Source organism: Oryctolagus cuniculus, chromosome 10, assembly GCF_964237555.1.
Source record: "Oryctolagus cuniculus chromosome 10, mOryCun1.1, whole genome shotgun sequence".
Taxonomy (NCBI): Eukaryota; Metazoa; Chordata; class Mammalia; order Lagomorpha; family Leporidae; genus Oryctolagus; species Oryctolagus cuniculus.
The window spans coordinates 107,611,656-107,624,708 of record NC_091441.1 but is presented as its reverse complement, the minus strand read 5'-3'; the positions used below and the strand labels follow the sequence as shown (position 1 = coordinate 107,624,708).

General features: G+C 47.4%; 1 protein-coding gene across 3 annotated transcripts in view; it reads left to right on the top strand.

Moving 5' to 3' along the window:
* MYRIP (myosin VIIA and Rab interacting protein) overlaps positions 1 to 13,053 on the top strand; it is a 318,908-nt gene that overhangs the window by 64,282 nt on the left and 241,573 nt on the right. For all 3 annotated transcript variants that reach the window (XM_070051000.1, XM_008260267.4, XM_070050999.1), the window contains exon 2: positions 791 to 912. In XM_070051000.1, coding sequence (XP_069907101.1) covers positions 803 to 912 — 110 coding nt within the window. In that variant the 5' untranslated portion in view covers positions 791 to 802. The remainder of the gene's footprint in view (positions 1 to 790; positions 913 to 13,053) is intronic.

Genomic DNA, 13,053 nt, shown 5'->3' with positions numbered 1-13,053 from the left:
CTAGTTCTTATTTTACAGCCATATGATTAAAACTTTAAGACATATAGTATATATCAGATTTTTTAAAAAACTGTAATTTTGGGGGCCGGCACTGTGGTGAAGTGGATTAAAGCCCTGGCCTGAAGCACCTGCATCCCACATGGACGCTGATTCTAGTCCCGGCTGCTCCACTTCCGATCCAGCTCTCTGCTATGGCCTGGGAAAGCAGTAGAAGATGGCCCAAGTCCTTGGGCCCCTGCACCCAGGCGAGAGACCTGGAAGAAGCTCCTGGCTCCTGGCTTCTGATCAGTGCAGCTCCAGCTGTTGTGGCCATCTGGGGGATGAACCAGCGGATGGAGGACCTCTCTCTCTATCTCTACTTCTCTCTGTAACTCTGTCTTTCAAATAAATAAAACATAAAAAAAAACTTTTTAAAATTGTAATTTTTTTCTTGCATATAATGTTTAGAATTTAAAACGTCAAACTCTAGAAATTGAGAAATTTTGAATATTGCGTTTTGATGTTTTATGGAAATCTAAACAAAGTCTTCTGTTTGGTTCATTTTGGTGAAAAGAATAACTTTGCTCTTATTTTGAGAGTCGGGATGATGAAACTGGCAGATGCTCATTTTTCTTTTCCCCTGCAGCCTTGCTAAATGCATCTGTAAATGTTTGCTGAGTATGGGTACAGAGAGATACTGTCATATATCAACATTGTTTTTAATTCTGTTTTTAATTACCGTGGGTTGATTTTTGTCCTTCTAGAGCTTGTATCTGATCTTCAATCTGAGGTCTCTCCTTCTGTCTCCCAGGTCTTATGAACCATGGGGCGGAAGCTGGATCTGTCCGGTTTGACTGACGATGAAACTGAACATGTTCTCCAGGTGGTTCAGAGAGACTTCAATCTTCGCAAGAAAGAGGAAGAACGACTCAGGTGAGTGCCTCTGTTGCCCAGCAGGGAACAGCAAAACGGGCTCCTGAAAATGTTGTCTGCTGCTGGCCCTGAGTGTGGAAGTCTTCATGTCACCTAAACACACACTTGAATGTACGGGAATGTCCTGCCCTTTGTGAGCTTCAAAGCTGGGCATTGTGATGTCGGTTCAGAGTGATGACTTGACACTCCTGGTCAGGATTTTGTTGGCGCTCTCGTGTAAGTTAGGAGCTGTGGAGTGGGTGGAGTTGGTGGTGAAGATGACTGATTTGAGCTTGCTCCTGGTCTGCTCTTACTGGGCAGTTTGCTTCTTGTGGCCATTTTGTTACTTTGGTGAAGAATAACAAAGGCATTATGTGCACAGTATTTTTCTGAGAATGAGACCCAGACATGGTCTCCTGTTAGAACTCTCATCTGCTATGGTCGAGAGAAGGAGCTCTGAAGATTGGTACGAGGAACCTGAGATTGGTTTGGGCTGTGATCACCTGACCTAACACTTCCTTCCTCATTTTACTAGAGAAGAAATGAGGGGGGCATTTGGCATAGCAGTTGAGACTCTGCATCCCATGGTGGAGCGTTTGGGTTTGAGTCATAGCTGTACTCGCTATTCCAGCCTCCTGCTATTCACAGCCTGGGAGGCCACAGGTGAGTGCTCAGGTAGTGGGATCCCTGCCACCTGAGCCCTCACCTGCTGTCTCCTAGCTTGCACAATAGCAAGAACCTGGATGGGAAGTGGAGCCAGGACTTAGACGCAGACACTGCAATATGGGATGCAGGCATCTTCAGTGACATCTTAACCACTGTACTGAGCACACACCCCAGATTTACCAGTTTGACACTGAGTGGGTATAGGTGTGGCTTAGAGCTTTGCATAATTCTGCATTTCCATATTTGGTTCTTGGAATATAAAACAGAAGCAGTTGGGGAGGACCCGAGGCTCTTAGGTTGGGCAACTTGAGAATGAAGTTGGCATTCACTGGGAGAAGACAGAGGAGCAAGGTAGCTGGTAATGAGGGGAAGCTGAGGGTTCTGGCTTTGCTGTCTTGAACCTGATAGGGTTGTTAGACACTCAGACGGGATGTCAAGTTGGCATTTATTCATATGCATCTAGGCTTCAGGTTGGAGGTAGTTCATGCTGATCCAAACAATTTTGTAATGGAAAAGGTCACCAAAGCAATAGGATAGTAGGTGCAATAGGGTAATGTAGTACAATTGCTAAGCAGCACCAAGACCTACTTGCAGTGTGTGGTCACTATCCTGTGTTGAGACCAGTTTCTTCATGGTAGCGAGTGTTTTTCCTACATCCTTCAACTGCACCATGGGAAAGGACAATGTCTTACTCAGTTTTGTACCTCAAACCCTGGACTCACAGCCTGGCACACAGTGGCTGGTCCCTAACTATCTGCAACAGGCGAATGAATGTAGATGTTCTGTTAATCCCTTTGTCTAACTTCACATGTGACTTAAAGAATTGGTTTTGTTGTGTACTTTATACCATCAAAGACCACCTGTGCATCATGCTTCATCTCCTGGAAACCCAGATACAGGTAAGCCAAGAACTTGTTCAAGTCCTGTTCTGATCCCAGGGACTTCCCCTAGCTCTCTGTGGAGTCAGGCACCAATCTACATGGAAGAGCAGCTTGGTGTTTTGTTTTGAGGGGAGAATTTCAAAGGTGGTATGGTTACCAGTGCAGTAGACAAGATGAGCACCACCACGTAGCCCTACTACAGGTCTGCACAAATGCATGCTCAATGGATCCGCCTGTGCTGGGAAAATACAATGCTTGGAACCATCAGTGTTCAAAGAGGAGTGACACCTGGCCACAGGATCTCTTGTGGTCTTGTAATCACATGTTTTTCTGTATCCTCTGGGGACACCTGTTGTCCTTCTATCCACAATCATAACATGCCTCAGTGGATACTGAACCAACAGGGATGCTGCTAAATAATTTCATCAGTTATCTTAATATTGGATAAAAAGATGAAGATTCTGTTGCATATTGCTTAAATTTAAGTGCCTGGACGGGTCTGGGAAATAATGTTACAGAAGTATTTTTGAATTCTTTCAGATTGACTTGGATGAATGTAAAACTCGTCGTGGAAGGTTTTGTTTTAACAGTCTGAAACCAAATTAGTTTTCTCCTTACCAGCTGGTCTTTATTTACCTAGTTTCACCTGCTGAGTTTGAGAAAATAGATCTTAGGTGTAGATGTTATCCTGTGTTTATTAATGAGCTATTCTTTAGAGCTGATGTAAAGTGTAGTAAACAGGTAGTGTGGTGCGAGTGTGAATTAAATATTGTCAGAACAAATCATGGTAATGTGCAGATAGATAGTGATATTGAAGAGTTGACTGAGAACTTGAAAGGTATAAAGCAGTTGCTATGAACTGGCACTGCCCTGGGCATTCTGTGCAATTCATGTTACTGATTCCTCACAGTAGTTCTTAGAAGGTGATCCCTGATTCACATGGAAGCACCCAAGATCAGAGAGAGATTGAAAAACTTGCCCAGGATCACACAATTAATTGGGGGATAGAACCAGGATTCTATTTTCTCAATTCTTTCCATTAAATGGAGTGGGGGGTAAACCTTTTACAAATTGTATTTTCCCATCACTCCTTCCCTCTTAAAATAATTCATTAATATTGTCAGATATTCAGTAAATTATCCAAGTGTCTTCTTTGTTACAGTCACTATATTCAAACCACTGTCCACACAAGATCTGCCCGTTAACCTGGGGATTTTGTCATCATTTCAGACAGATCTGAAGGGAGGAGGGGTGCTGGGTGTCCCTGGGAAATTTCAATTTGTTACTCTCACAGGAAAGGCTGCCTAGTAGGCAGAGCTCAGATGCATTGTAATCCCCCCCACCCAAGAAGGTTCTTGTGCTCTGCTGTGTGTCCTTCTCAGTTCTTCTATTTAAATTTTGATCCACAACAAATGATTTTTATGTCCAGAAGGCATGCATTTAGGATGGATGTAAGGTTTTGACAGATGCAGAAAGAGCAGCCTAACTGCTGGGGGCCGTGGCGAGTGGGTGCGGAAGGGCATGGGGCTGGAGAGAGCCTTGGGGTCTCCATTCCTCCTTGGGTTCCTCCCGTTCCCCACTCCCCATCAGAGTCCATGGTGGACACAGTCACATCATAGCTGGTGTGGACATACCCACTTCTGTGTGTCTGCAAGAATCATAGGTCTTTCTTGGTAAAGGGGTTTTGTGGACCCCATCTTATCCCATTCTTGACTCTCCTGGCACTCAGGATATGAAACACTGAACCTTTTTTTTTTTTTTTTTAAGATTGTATTTATTTATTTGAGAGGTAGAGTTACAGAGAGGTCTTCCATCCACTGGTTCTTTCCCTAAATGACTTCAATGGCCAGAGCTTAGCCAGGAGCCAGGAGCCAGGAGCCAGGAGCATCTTCTGGGTCTCCCAAGCACTTGGGCTGTCATCCACTGCTTTCTCAGGTCATTAGCAGCAAGTGGGAATGGAAGAGGAGCAGCTGGGACTCGAACCGGTGCCACATGGAATGCCAGTGCCCACAGGCAGATGGTTAACCTATTGCACCACAGTGCATTGCAACGTCTGTGTGGTGTCTTGCCCTTCCCTCTGCCACTCCTGCTCTCACATCTCTCCCTACACTTTACTCTTACACGTTCACATGCTGTTCCGTAAGTATACATGAGTCTCTGCTGTTTCCTTCATAAGTCAATTGTAACAAATAAGCAAGTGCTACATAATTAGAATTGAAAATATGATTTGCTGCTCCCTCTGTCAGAATTTTATTGAACTCTGCAGGTGCTTTGATCTCCTTTTCACTTTATGATTGCAAAGTCAGTGCTTTTATTTCTTTGCTCTCATTTTAAAGGAGTCTTGGGAGGCAAGGGAGGACGTGGAGTGTTTGCTTAGCCTGTCCCCTGGAACCCAGAGGGTACAGTAACTTGCTTGCCAGTCAGGGCCATGTGGGATCCTGGGGACCATGCGGAGATGAGGGGCACTCCCTGTGTGTGTACCACATACACGGGGCATGCTCTGGAGGCAGACAGATCTGAGTGAGAGGACTCCTGTCATGGGTCACCTCCATCTGGTCACCAGCCCTCCAAGTCGCAGGTCAGAACAATTCCAGGAAAGGGTGGGGGGCTGGTGCACGCTAACCCTGCCCTGTGTGCAGGGAAGTGAGCATTGCTGAAGCTCTGTCCTGTCGCTCATAGCGCCTCTGCTGATAGAGCCTCTTGTGGCCAAGACAACCTATGCCGTGGGCTGTGTTCTTTCTGTTCTGGGTCTGTCCCCGGGGCCAGCGTAACAGGCATCTCTCAATTACGCAACTCTTGGAAAACTTCATGGAGAGAAAAATAGCCAGGCATCTTGCCCCTTTGAAGTCTGTGATCAGAAGCCTTGCTCAGCTACTTCATTTCTTCTAGAATTGGAGTTTCCAGGGGGACAGTAGAAGTGCAGGAGCTAGAGGGGTCACTGTGTTCTTTATACAGCTCTGGGCCTGGCCACAGGCACCCATGGACAGCAGTTGGCTGAGTGTGTTTGTGATGACATTGTTCATGGCAGAAGTAAAGCTACCGGGTGCAGAGACCCTGACCATCAGAAGACATGCAAGAGACAGCTTTGTAGGTCATAAACAGATCAGCAGAGAGTTGCAGCGTAGTTGGGGTGGGGAGTGGCTAAGCTTTGTTTTCCTCTGTCTTGCACTCGGAATGCTTCCTGTGTGAGTCAGACTTAGGAGGCCTGGTGTCTACTTGAGTCCACATGTCTCCCCATGAGTTATGGGTTAGAACCTCTGACTTGAACATTGTCCCTACTCCCACGTACCTTGGGGACTGTGTGTGTGGGGGTGCTGGGGCATTTGCTTTAGTGTTCACTGTCAAAGGCTGTGTTCCCTCCTCTCTGTCTGCCTTCTGTGTAACTGGTACTCTTATTTATTTATTCTTTTAAATTGTATTCATTTGAAAGGCAGTGAAACAGAGATAGAGAGAGATCTTCTACCTGCTGCTTCACTCCCCAAATGCCTGTAAGAGCCAGAGCTAGCCAGGCTGCAGGTAGTAGCTTGGAACTAAATTTAGGTCTCTCATGGGGGTGGGAGGGATCCAAGTACTTGAGCCATCACCTGCTGCCTCCCAGAGTGTGCTTTAGCAGGAACTGGATCAGGAATGGAGGCAAGATTTGAACTCAGGTGCTGTGATATGGAATGAAGACATCCCAAGTGATATCTTAACCCTTGTGCCAAATACCAACCCCTGGCAAACTGAATTTTAAGAGCTTTAAAGTTCATCTTTACTTATTTGAAAAGCAGAGTGACAGAAAGGAGAAAGCGAAAGGGATTGTCCATATGCTGGTTCACTCCTCAAATGTCCACAACAGCCTGGGCTGGGCTAGGCCAAAGCCAGGAGCCAGGAGCTCGATGCAGGTCTCCCACATGGGTAACAGGGACTCAGTACTCGGGCCATCACCTGACGCCTCCTAGCACATTAGCAGGAAGCTGGATTGAAAGCATAGGCAGGGGTGGGACTCCATCGCAGACACTCCAGTATGGGAAGTGGGCATCCCAAGTTGCAGCTTAAACTGCCATAGCACCTGCCCCTCCCTTATTGCTACAATGTAGCACCCGATGATGTTCAGTCAATGTCTGTTCAGAGAGATGAGGTTTTTAAATTAGTAAAAAGACCATTGTCTACACGGCAGGAACAAGTGGTGCTCACCAGATAATCCACCTGCTCTGCACGATGCCCAGCCTCCCCTACAGTCGGGCTGCAGCCATGTGACTAGGGCTGGCCAATCAGATGTGAGAGGAGGGGCTGTATTGCTTCCAGGGGGAGGTGTTTAGAGCCTGCTGCAGCAGGCCCGAGGTTGAGCCAGGACATCTCTGGAAAGAGCGCAAGATCCCTTCGGACTGAGTAGAGGAGAGTTTGTGTTGAGCAGCAGGGACTTGGAGGGAGTCTACTGGGTTCAGCACAGCCTCGGATTATCCTGGTTACTCATTTAGGTCACGAGGTCTAAAAGGGTGCTGGGTATTCCTCATGCCCCAGCCCTGGACTTTGCAGATGAAGAAGAGACCTAGAGGGGGCGCAGGTGGCCATGCACCTGTGGTTCCTGACACCAGGTTCCGCTTCTGCCATCATCTGCCACTCACATGAAAGATCTCGACCTCTGTGAGAATTACTAGGGATACCCTATGATTTTTATGGTATCAGGCATATTGACAAAGCAGTTTTAAAATGAGTTTTCATGGCACAGTATTCCGGTGTTCAAATTGAGTCTTGGAGACACAGAAGAGAGAGCCACAGCTTTTCAATTTCCTCATTTACTAAGTGCCTGCCGGAAGCTAGGGCGTGCTGGGAGGCCTTCCAAATATTCCTGATGTGCTAATGGAATTGGTCAGTCGGGGAGCAAGGGTTAGATTGGCTGAATTCATTTCCCGTAACTGCGAGCGACCGTTAATTGTCAGGGTTTGCTGAACTAACAGTGTAATTATGCCCAAGAAGGACTGCTGGGCCCAAGCTGGGCAAGGGCCAGGGGGAGGAAGAGAGGGGAGGAGCAGTGAGGGAGAGAGAAGGCGCACTTCCTGCTTCCTGTCACTTACTGGGCTCAGCAGCTCCAGGGTCAGCTCCTCCTCTGACTGGTGTTGAGGAGGAGAAAAAGCTGAGTGTTGACCGTCACCCCCTCACCTGGCCTGGCCCTCTTGACAACAACCTGGGGCAGTTCTACCCCTGAGCGTGCAGAAGACTCACTGCAGAAAAGCAAAACCGCTCTCAAAATTAGAAATCAAAAATCTTTTTAAATTCATGCTTGGGTTTTTATATGTTTTTTTGTAATACACATTTTTCATGAGCTTTTAAAAAATTTCTGATGTGTAGATTTCATAAAATTTTATATTTCAGGGGCAGAGATAGAATATGTGTATGAATGAATGAGTGAGTGAGAGAGAGAGAGAGAGAGAGAAGAAAGAAGAGGAGGGAAGACTTCTGCTGGCTCCCTCCCCAATGCTGAGAACTCAGTTTAGGCCTCCGTCTGGGTGGCAGGGCCTGAACTACTTGAGCCATTACCTGCTGCCTTCTAGAATGTGCCACTACCAGGAAGCTGGAGGGAGGAAGGCGCTGGGACTAAAACCCAGACGTCCTGTTCTGGGCTGCGGGTGTCCCACACGATGTCCTGACTGCTGGGCCAGATGCCAGCCCACTAAAAACATTTTTGTGCCAAAACAAACCTGTCCTAGGATTCCATTTTCTGCTGTGGGAAGCACCCCCATACAGAATCTCCTTGGAGGATTAATCACCATGTTTTGAAGTAGACAGGACACAGTGCTTTAATAAACTGAATGATCTTTGTTCATTCAAGATTGACTTTCATTTTAAACAGTGCAAATTTTGTTGTAAGAGCTGAATTTTTCAAGAAGTTTCTTTTTTGAGAAAGTGTTATGTTCCTTTGCATGTACTGTTGTCCTTTGGTTGGAGTCTGTGTAAATCGATCTGTTGAGTTGACCAGTAACCCCGGTTATAGGCTCTTCTGAGGCTGGAAGTCAGATTGAGTTGTCTTTACCTAGTTGGAATGCGTGTGCCTGTGGTTTATAAATCACTGTGTGCACACGTGCACCTGCCTGATACCTGCCCACTAGCCTCCTGTAGCTCCTGGGATTCCCCACTGATGCTGTGGTATTAACCTGAGCGGTTAATGAGCCTGCTGTCTTGGAGGGGATGTCGCAAGGCAGTGTTTCCTTCAATGATGTGGTCAATCAGCTTAGCCAGCCAGTCACCCCACAGACCCTGAAAAGCCTAAGTGCCAAGCAGGTGCATTGTATGGGAAGTCTTAGACAGCTCTGTTTGCCAATCAGTTTGTGAAGGGTGGGGGAAGATAGAAAATGGAACTGGGAGATGTTGGGAGAGAACCTGGTGACTTGTAGAAGACAGGTGTGGGGACCCCAGGAAGAAGAAGGAAAGTGGGGTGCAAGGGTCAGTCTCAAAACTAAAAGAGCCTTACAAGAGTTTTCAGAACTTTCTAATCTATTGCTATTTTTGTGACAATGAATAAGACAAATATATATAAAATCAAAGCTATCTATTGGATGTTTGTTCATTGGCTTTCACATCATATTTTGAATGTCAGGAGCCTCCTGGGTAAATGTGAAAGGGGCAGAGGGCATGGGGACAAAGGGAAGGGTTTAAAAATTTAATGAGGGCTTGAGCCCTTGAGGAAGAGTCCAGAGGAACAGCTCAGCTCCACCTGGATAATTGGGATGCTACAGAGGGTGAGACATAAAAGCACTGAACAGACGATCAGGAATTCTTGCATTTGGAGGAGGCAGGGTAAGAAGAGGGAAATATATCCTGAAGGAAAGGGTACATCTGAGCTGATTCTTTGCTTTATTTAAAATGTTTACTCGAAAGGCAAAGCCACAGAGAAAGGAGGAGAGACGAAAAGATACTTCATCCACTGCTTCACTCCCAAATGGCTGCAATGACCAGAGGTGGACCAGGCCACAGCCAGGAGTCAGGAGCTTCTTCTGGGTCTCCCACATGGGTGCAGGGGCCCAAGCACTTGGGCCGTCTTCTGCTTTCCCAGGTGCATTAGCAGAGAGCGCGATTGGAAATGGAGCAGCTGGGGTTCGACCCAGCACTCATATGTGATGCCGGCACTACAGGTCGTGGCTTAACCCATGTTACCACGAAGCTGGTGCCCTCAATCTGATTCTTGAAGATGGAGAGACCTATTTAGTGGATTGAAACATAGGCAACAGGGCACACCCTGGTGGGATGGCTTGATTATGTGACCTCTGAATTTATGTAGAAATTTAAACCCAGAATCACAAAGTAATGGTATCAAAAGGGGAAAACTTAATCCAGTTACACTGTTTAGGGGTGGAGCTTTTGGGGTGGATCCTATTGGCTTTTTTTTTTTTTTTTTTTTTTGACAGGCAGAGTGGACAGTGAGAGAGAGAGAGACAGAGAGAAAGGTCTTCCTTTGCCGTTGGTTCACGCTCCAATGGCCGGCGCACCACGCTGATCTGATGGCAGGAGCCAGGTACTTATCCTGGTCTCCCATGGGGTGCAGGGCCCAAGGACTTGGGCCATCTTCCACTGCACTCCCTGGCCACAGCAGAGAGCTGGCTTGGAAGAGGGGCAACCAGGACAGAATCTGGCGCCCCAACCAGGACTAGAACCCGGTGTGCTGGCGCCGCAAGGTGGAGGATTAGCCTAGTGAGCTGTGGCGCCGGTCCCTAGTGGCTTTCTTTTTTTTTTTTTTTTTTTTTTTTTACAGGCAGAGTGGACAGTGAGAGAGAGAGACAGAGAGAAAGGTCTTCCTTTGCCGTTGGTTCACCCTCCAATGGCTGCCGCGGCCAGCGCGCTGCGACCGGCGCACCGCGCTGATCCGATGGCAGGAGCCAGGAGCCAAGTGCTTTTCCTGGTCTCCCATGGGGTGCAGGGCCCAAGCACCTGGGCCATCCTCCACTGCACTCCCTGGCCACAGCAGAGGGCTGGCCTGGAAGAGGGGCAACCGGGACAGAATCCGGCGCCCCGACCGGGACTAGAACCCGGTGTGCCGGCGCCGCTAGGCGGAGGATTAGCCTAGTGAGCCGCGGCGCCGGCCCCTAGTGGCTTTCTAAGGAGACGTACATGTAGCCACGGGTTCTCCCTGTCTCTTGCCATGGGATGCCCTTGGCCACCTAGGGCCTCTTCAACAGGAGGGCCATCACCAGAGGCCAAAGCAATGGGGCTGCCCAATCTTGGCCTTGAACCTCCAGGGTCATGATCGCTTTAACACTGGGTACCTCAGGTCTTTGAGTATAGTGATAAAAAGCTGGCTCATCCCCTGACAAAGTCATAGGGATAGGAAAGGGAAGGGGCTGTATTTGCCAAATTCCAAGTTATCACCCCTGGTAAGGCAGGGAAGGGGATGGCTTTGCTGGTCATTGCATTTCGCCAACAGTGCGGAGTGGAGTGCAGTATTCCAGGAGTTTGACTTCCTCTCGTTCCCGGCAGCTCTGGGGGAAGGATATAGTCTGCGTGCACTGTGAAACTGACACCCTAAAGTGGTGTCACATGATCTGTTTAGGGTTCACAGTGAAGTGGATGGAAACCCAGGCGGAGTGGCCTTGGGGGAGAACAAGTAGAACTAGGACCCTCTTGGAAAATCTACCTGGACTTACTAAAACCCAGGATTTGTGCAGTGATGGGCAAGAATGGAGTTTAAGTCAAGATGTGGCAAGTGGGGAGTTAAGGACAACAACATAGACATTGGCCATGTGCATTAGGGCTTGTCCAAACTGAGACAGGTGTAAAGTACACAAGATTTTCAAAATGTTTGTGGAAAACATATGTTATTTAAAAAAAAAAAAAGCCCTGTGCCTGTGTTTCAGAAAACTTTTGGACCAAAATAAAGTTCTGTTTTAGTTGCATTTTATTACGAACCTTTTGAAGTTCCTTAGTACATGGTGGATTTCAAAGATCAAGTACAGGGGCCGGTGCTGTGACGTAGCAGGTAAAAGCCACTGCCTGTAGTGCCGGCATCCCAGATGGGCACCGGGTCAAGTCCTGGCTGCTCTACTTCCGACCCAGCTCTTTGCTAATGGCCTTGGAAAAGCAGTGGAAGATGTCTAAAGTGCTTGGGCCCCTGCTACCCAAGTGGGAGACCAGGAAGAAGCTCCTGACTAGGCCATTGTGGCCATCTGGGGAGTGAATTAGCAAATGCAAGATCTCTGTCTCTCTGTCTCTCCCTCCCTCCCTCCTTGTGTGTGTGTGTATTTTCAAATAAATCTTAAAAAAAAAAACACAAATATTAAAAAGAATATAAAATATCCCAATACTTTTAATTTTCATTACACATTGAAATTTTTCTAAGAGTGCATTTGAAATAAAATTATTGCAATTAATTTCACCTTCTGCTTTATGTTTTTAAATATGGCTACTGGAAAGGTTTGAATGATCTGTGTGGCTCTTTGATCCGTGGATGGCATAGTGCTTGTCTGGAGTGCAGGTTAAGGCAACTTTGGAATGTATGGAGTAAAAAAATGAGCTTTGTTATACTGTTTTGTTGAGGGCTAGTCTGTTTTTATATGTGCCTTGTTAGATCCAGCTAATAACAATCTAACAATCCTGTGTTGGCCTTTGTTATCAAATATTGCCTTCGACGTGTGAAGGTGCCTTAGAATCAAGCGTGACATTGAGTGCCTTTTAAAATTGCAGAGGGAAGCACTGTGTTCATGCCATGCTCACAATGAGAGCTTGAACTTCTCAAGACTGAAGGAACCGCTTCCTGTTCCTCTGACGTTAATGGTTGATGCGGTGCACCGTGACCTTTGAAATGGGGCCGTAGAATGGCCTCGTATTGGTAATTTGTGTCACATCTCTGGCACCTTGAAGTTAGCACAGGTCTGTCTGCCTTCATGAACGGCCTGGAGGGGTCGCTGGTGTGTGTGCAGGAAGGGAGACTCCTACAAGGATGCATCAGAAAGTTCTTGGGAAAAATGGAACCAAAAGATGAGTTTAAAGGTTTGAAGTCCATGCATAGTTTTTTCACAATACATCTTTTATTGAATTTTTCATAGGCAAGGATGTCAAAAAGTTACTGTCACCGAACAAACGTTTAATTCCATTCTCCATGAACTGTTCAAAGTACTCTCATGCCAAGGGTGGGAGTTGGAATGCAGCAGGTGGAGCCACCGTTTGGGGCACCCGAATCCCGCGCCGCGGAGTGCCTGATTCAAACCCTGGCTCCTGTGTCTCCTGTTCATCGTCTCATTAATGCGTGCCTTGGGAAGCAGTGCGTGATAGCTCAAATGCTTGGGCCCCTCCCACCCAAGTGAGAGACCCAGGTGGAGTTCTGGGCTTCTGTCTTGAGCTCGGCTTGGCCCTTGCTGTGGTGAGCATTTGGAGAGCAAAGCAGCAGATGGAGGTGTCTCTCCTGCTCTCTCTTCCCGCTTTGAGGTAGATGAAAAATAATTAAATATTTTTAAAAAAGGAACATGAGACATTTATGTAGCCGGCGCCGCGGCTCACTAGGCTAATCCTCCGCCTAGCGGCGCCGGCACACCGGGTTCTAGTCCCGGTCGGGGCGCCGGATTCTGTCCCGGTTGCCCCTCTTCCAGGCCAGCCCTCTGCTGTGGCCAGGGAGTGCAGTGGAGGATGGCCCAGGTGCTTGGGCCCT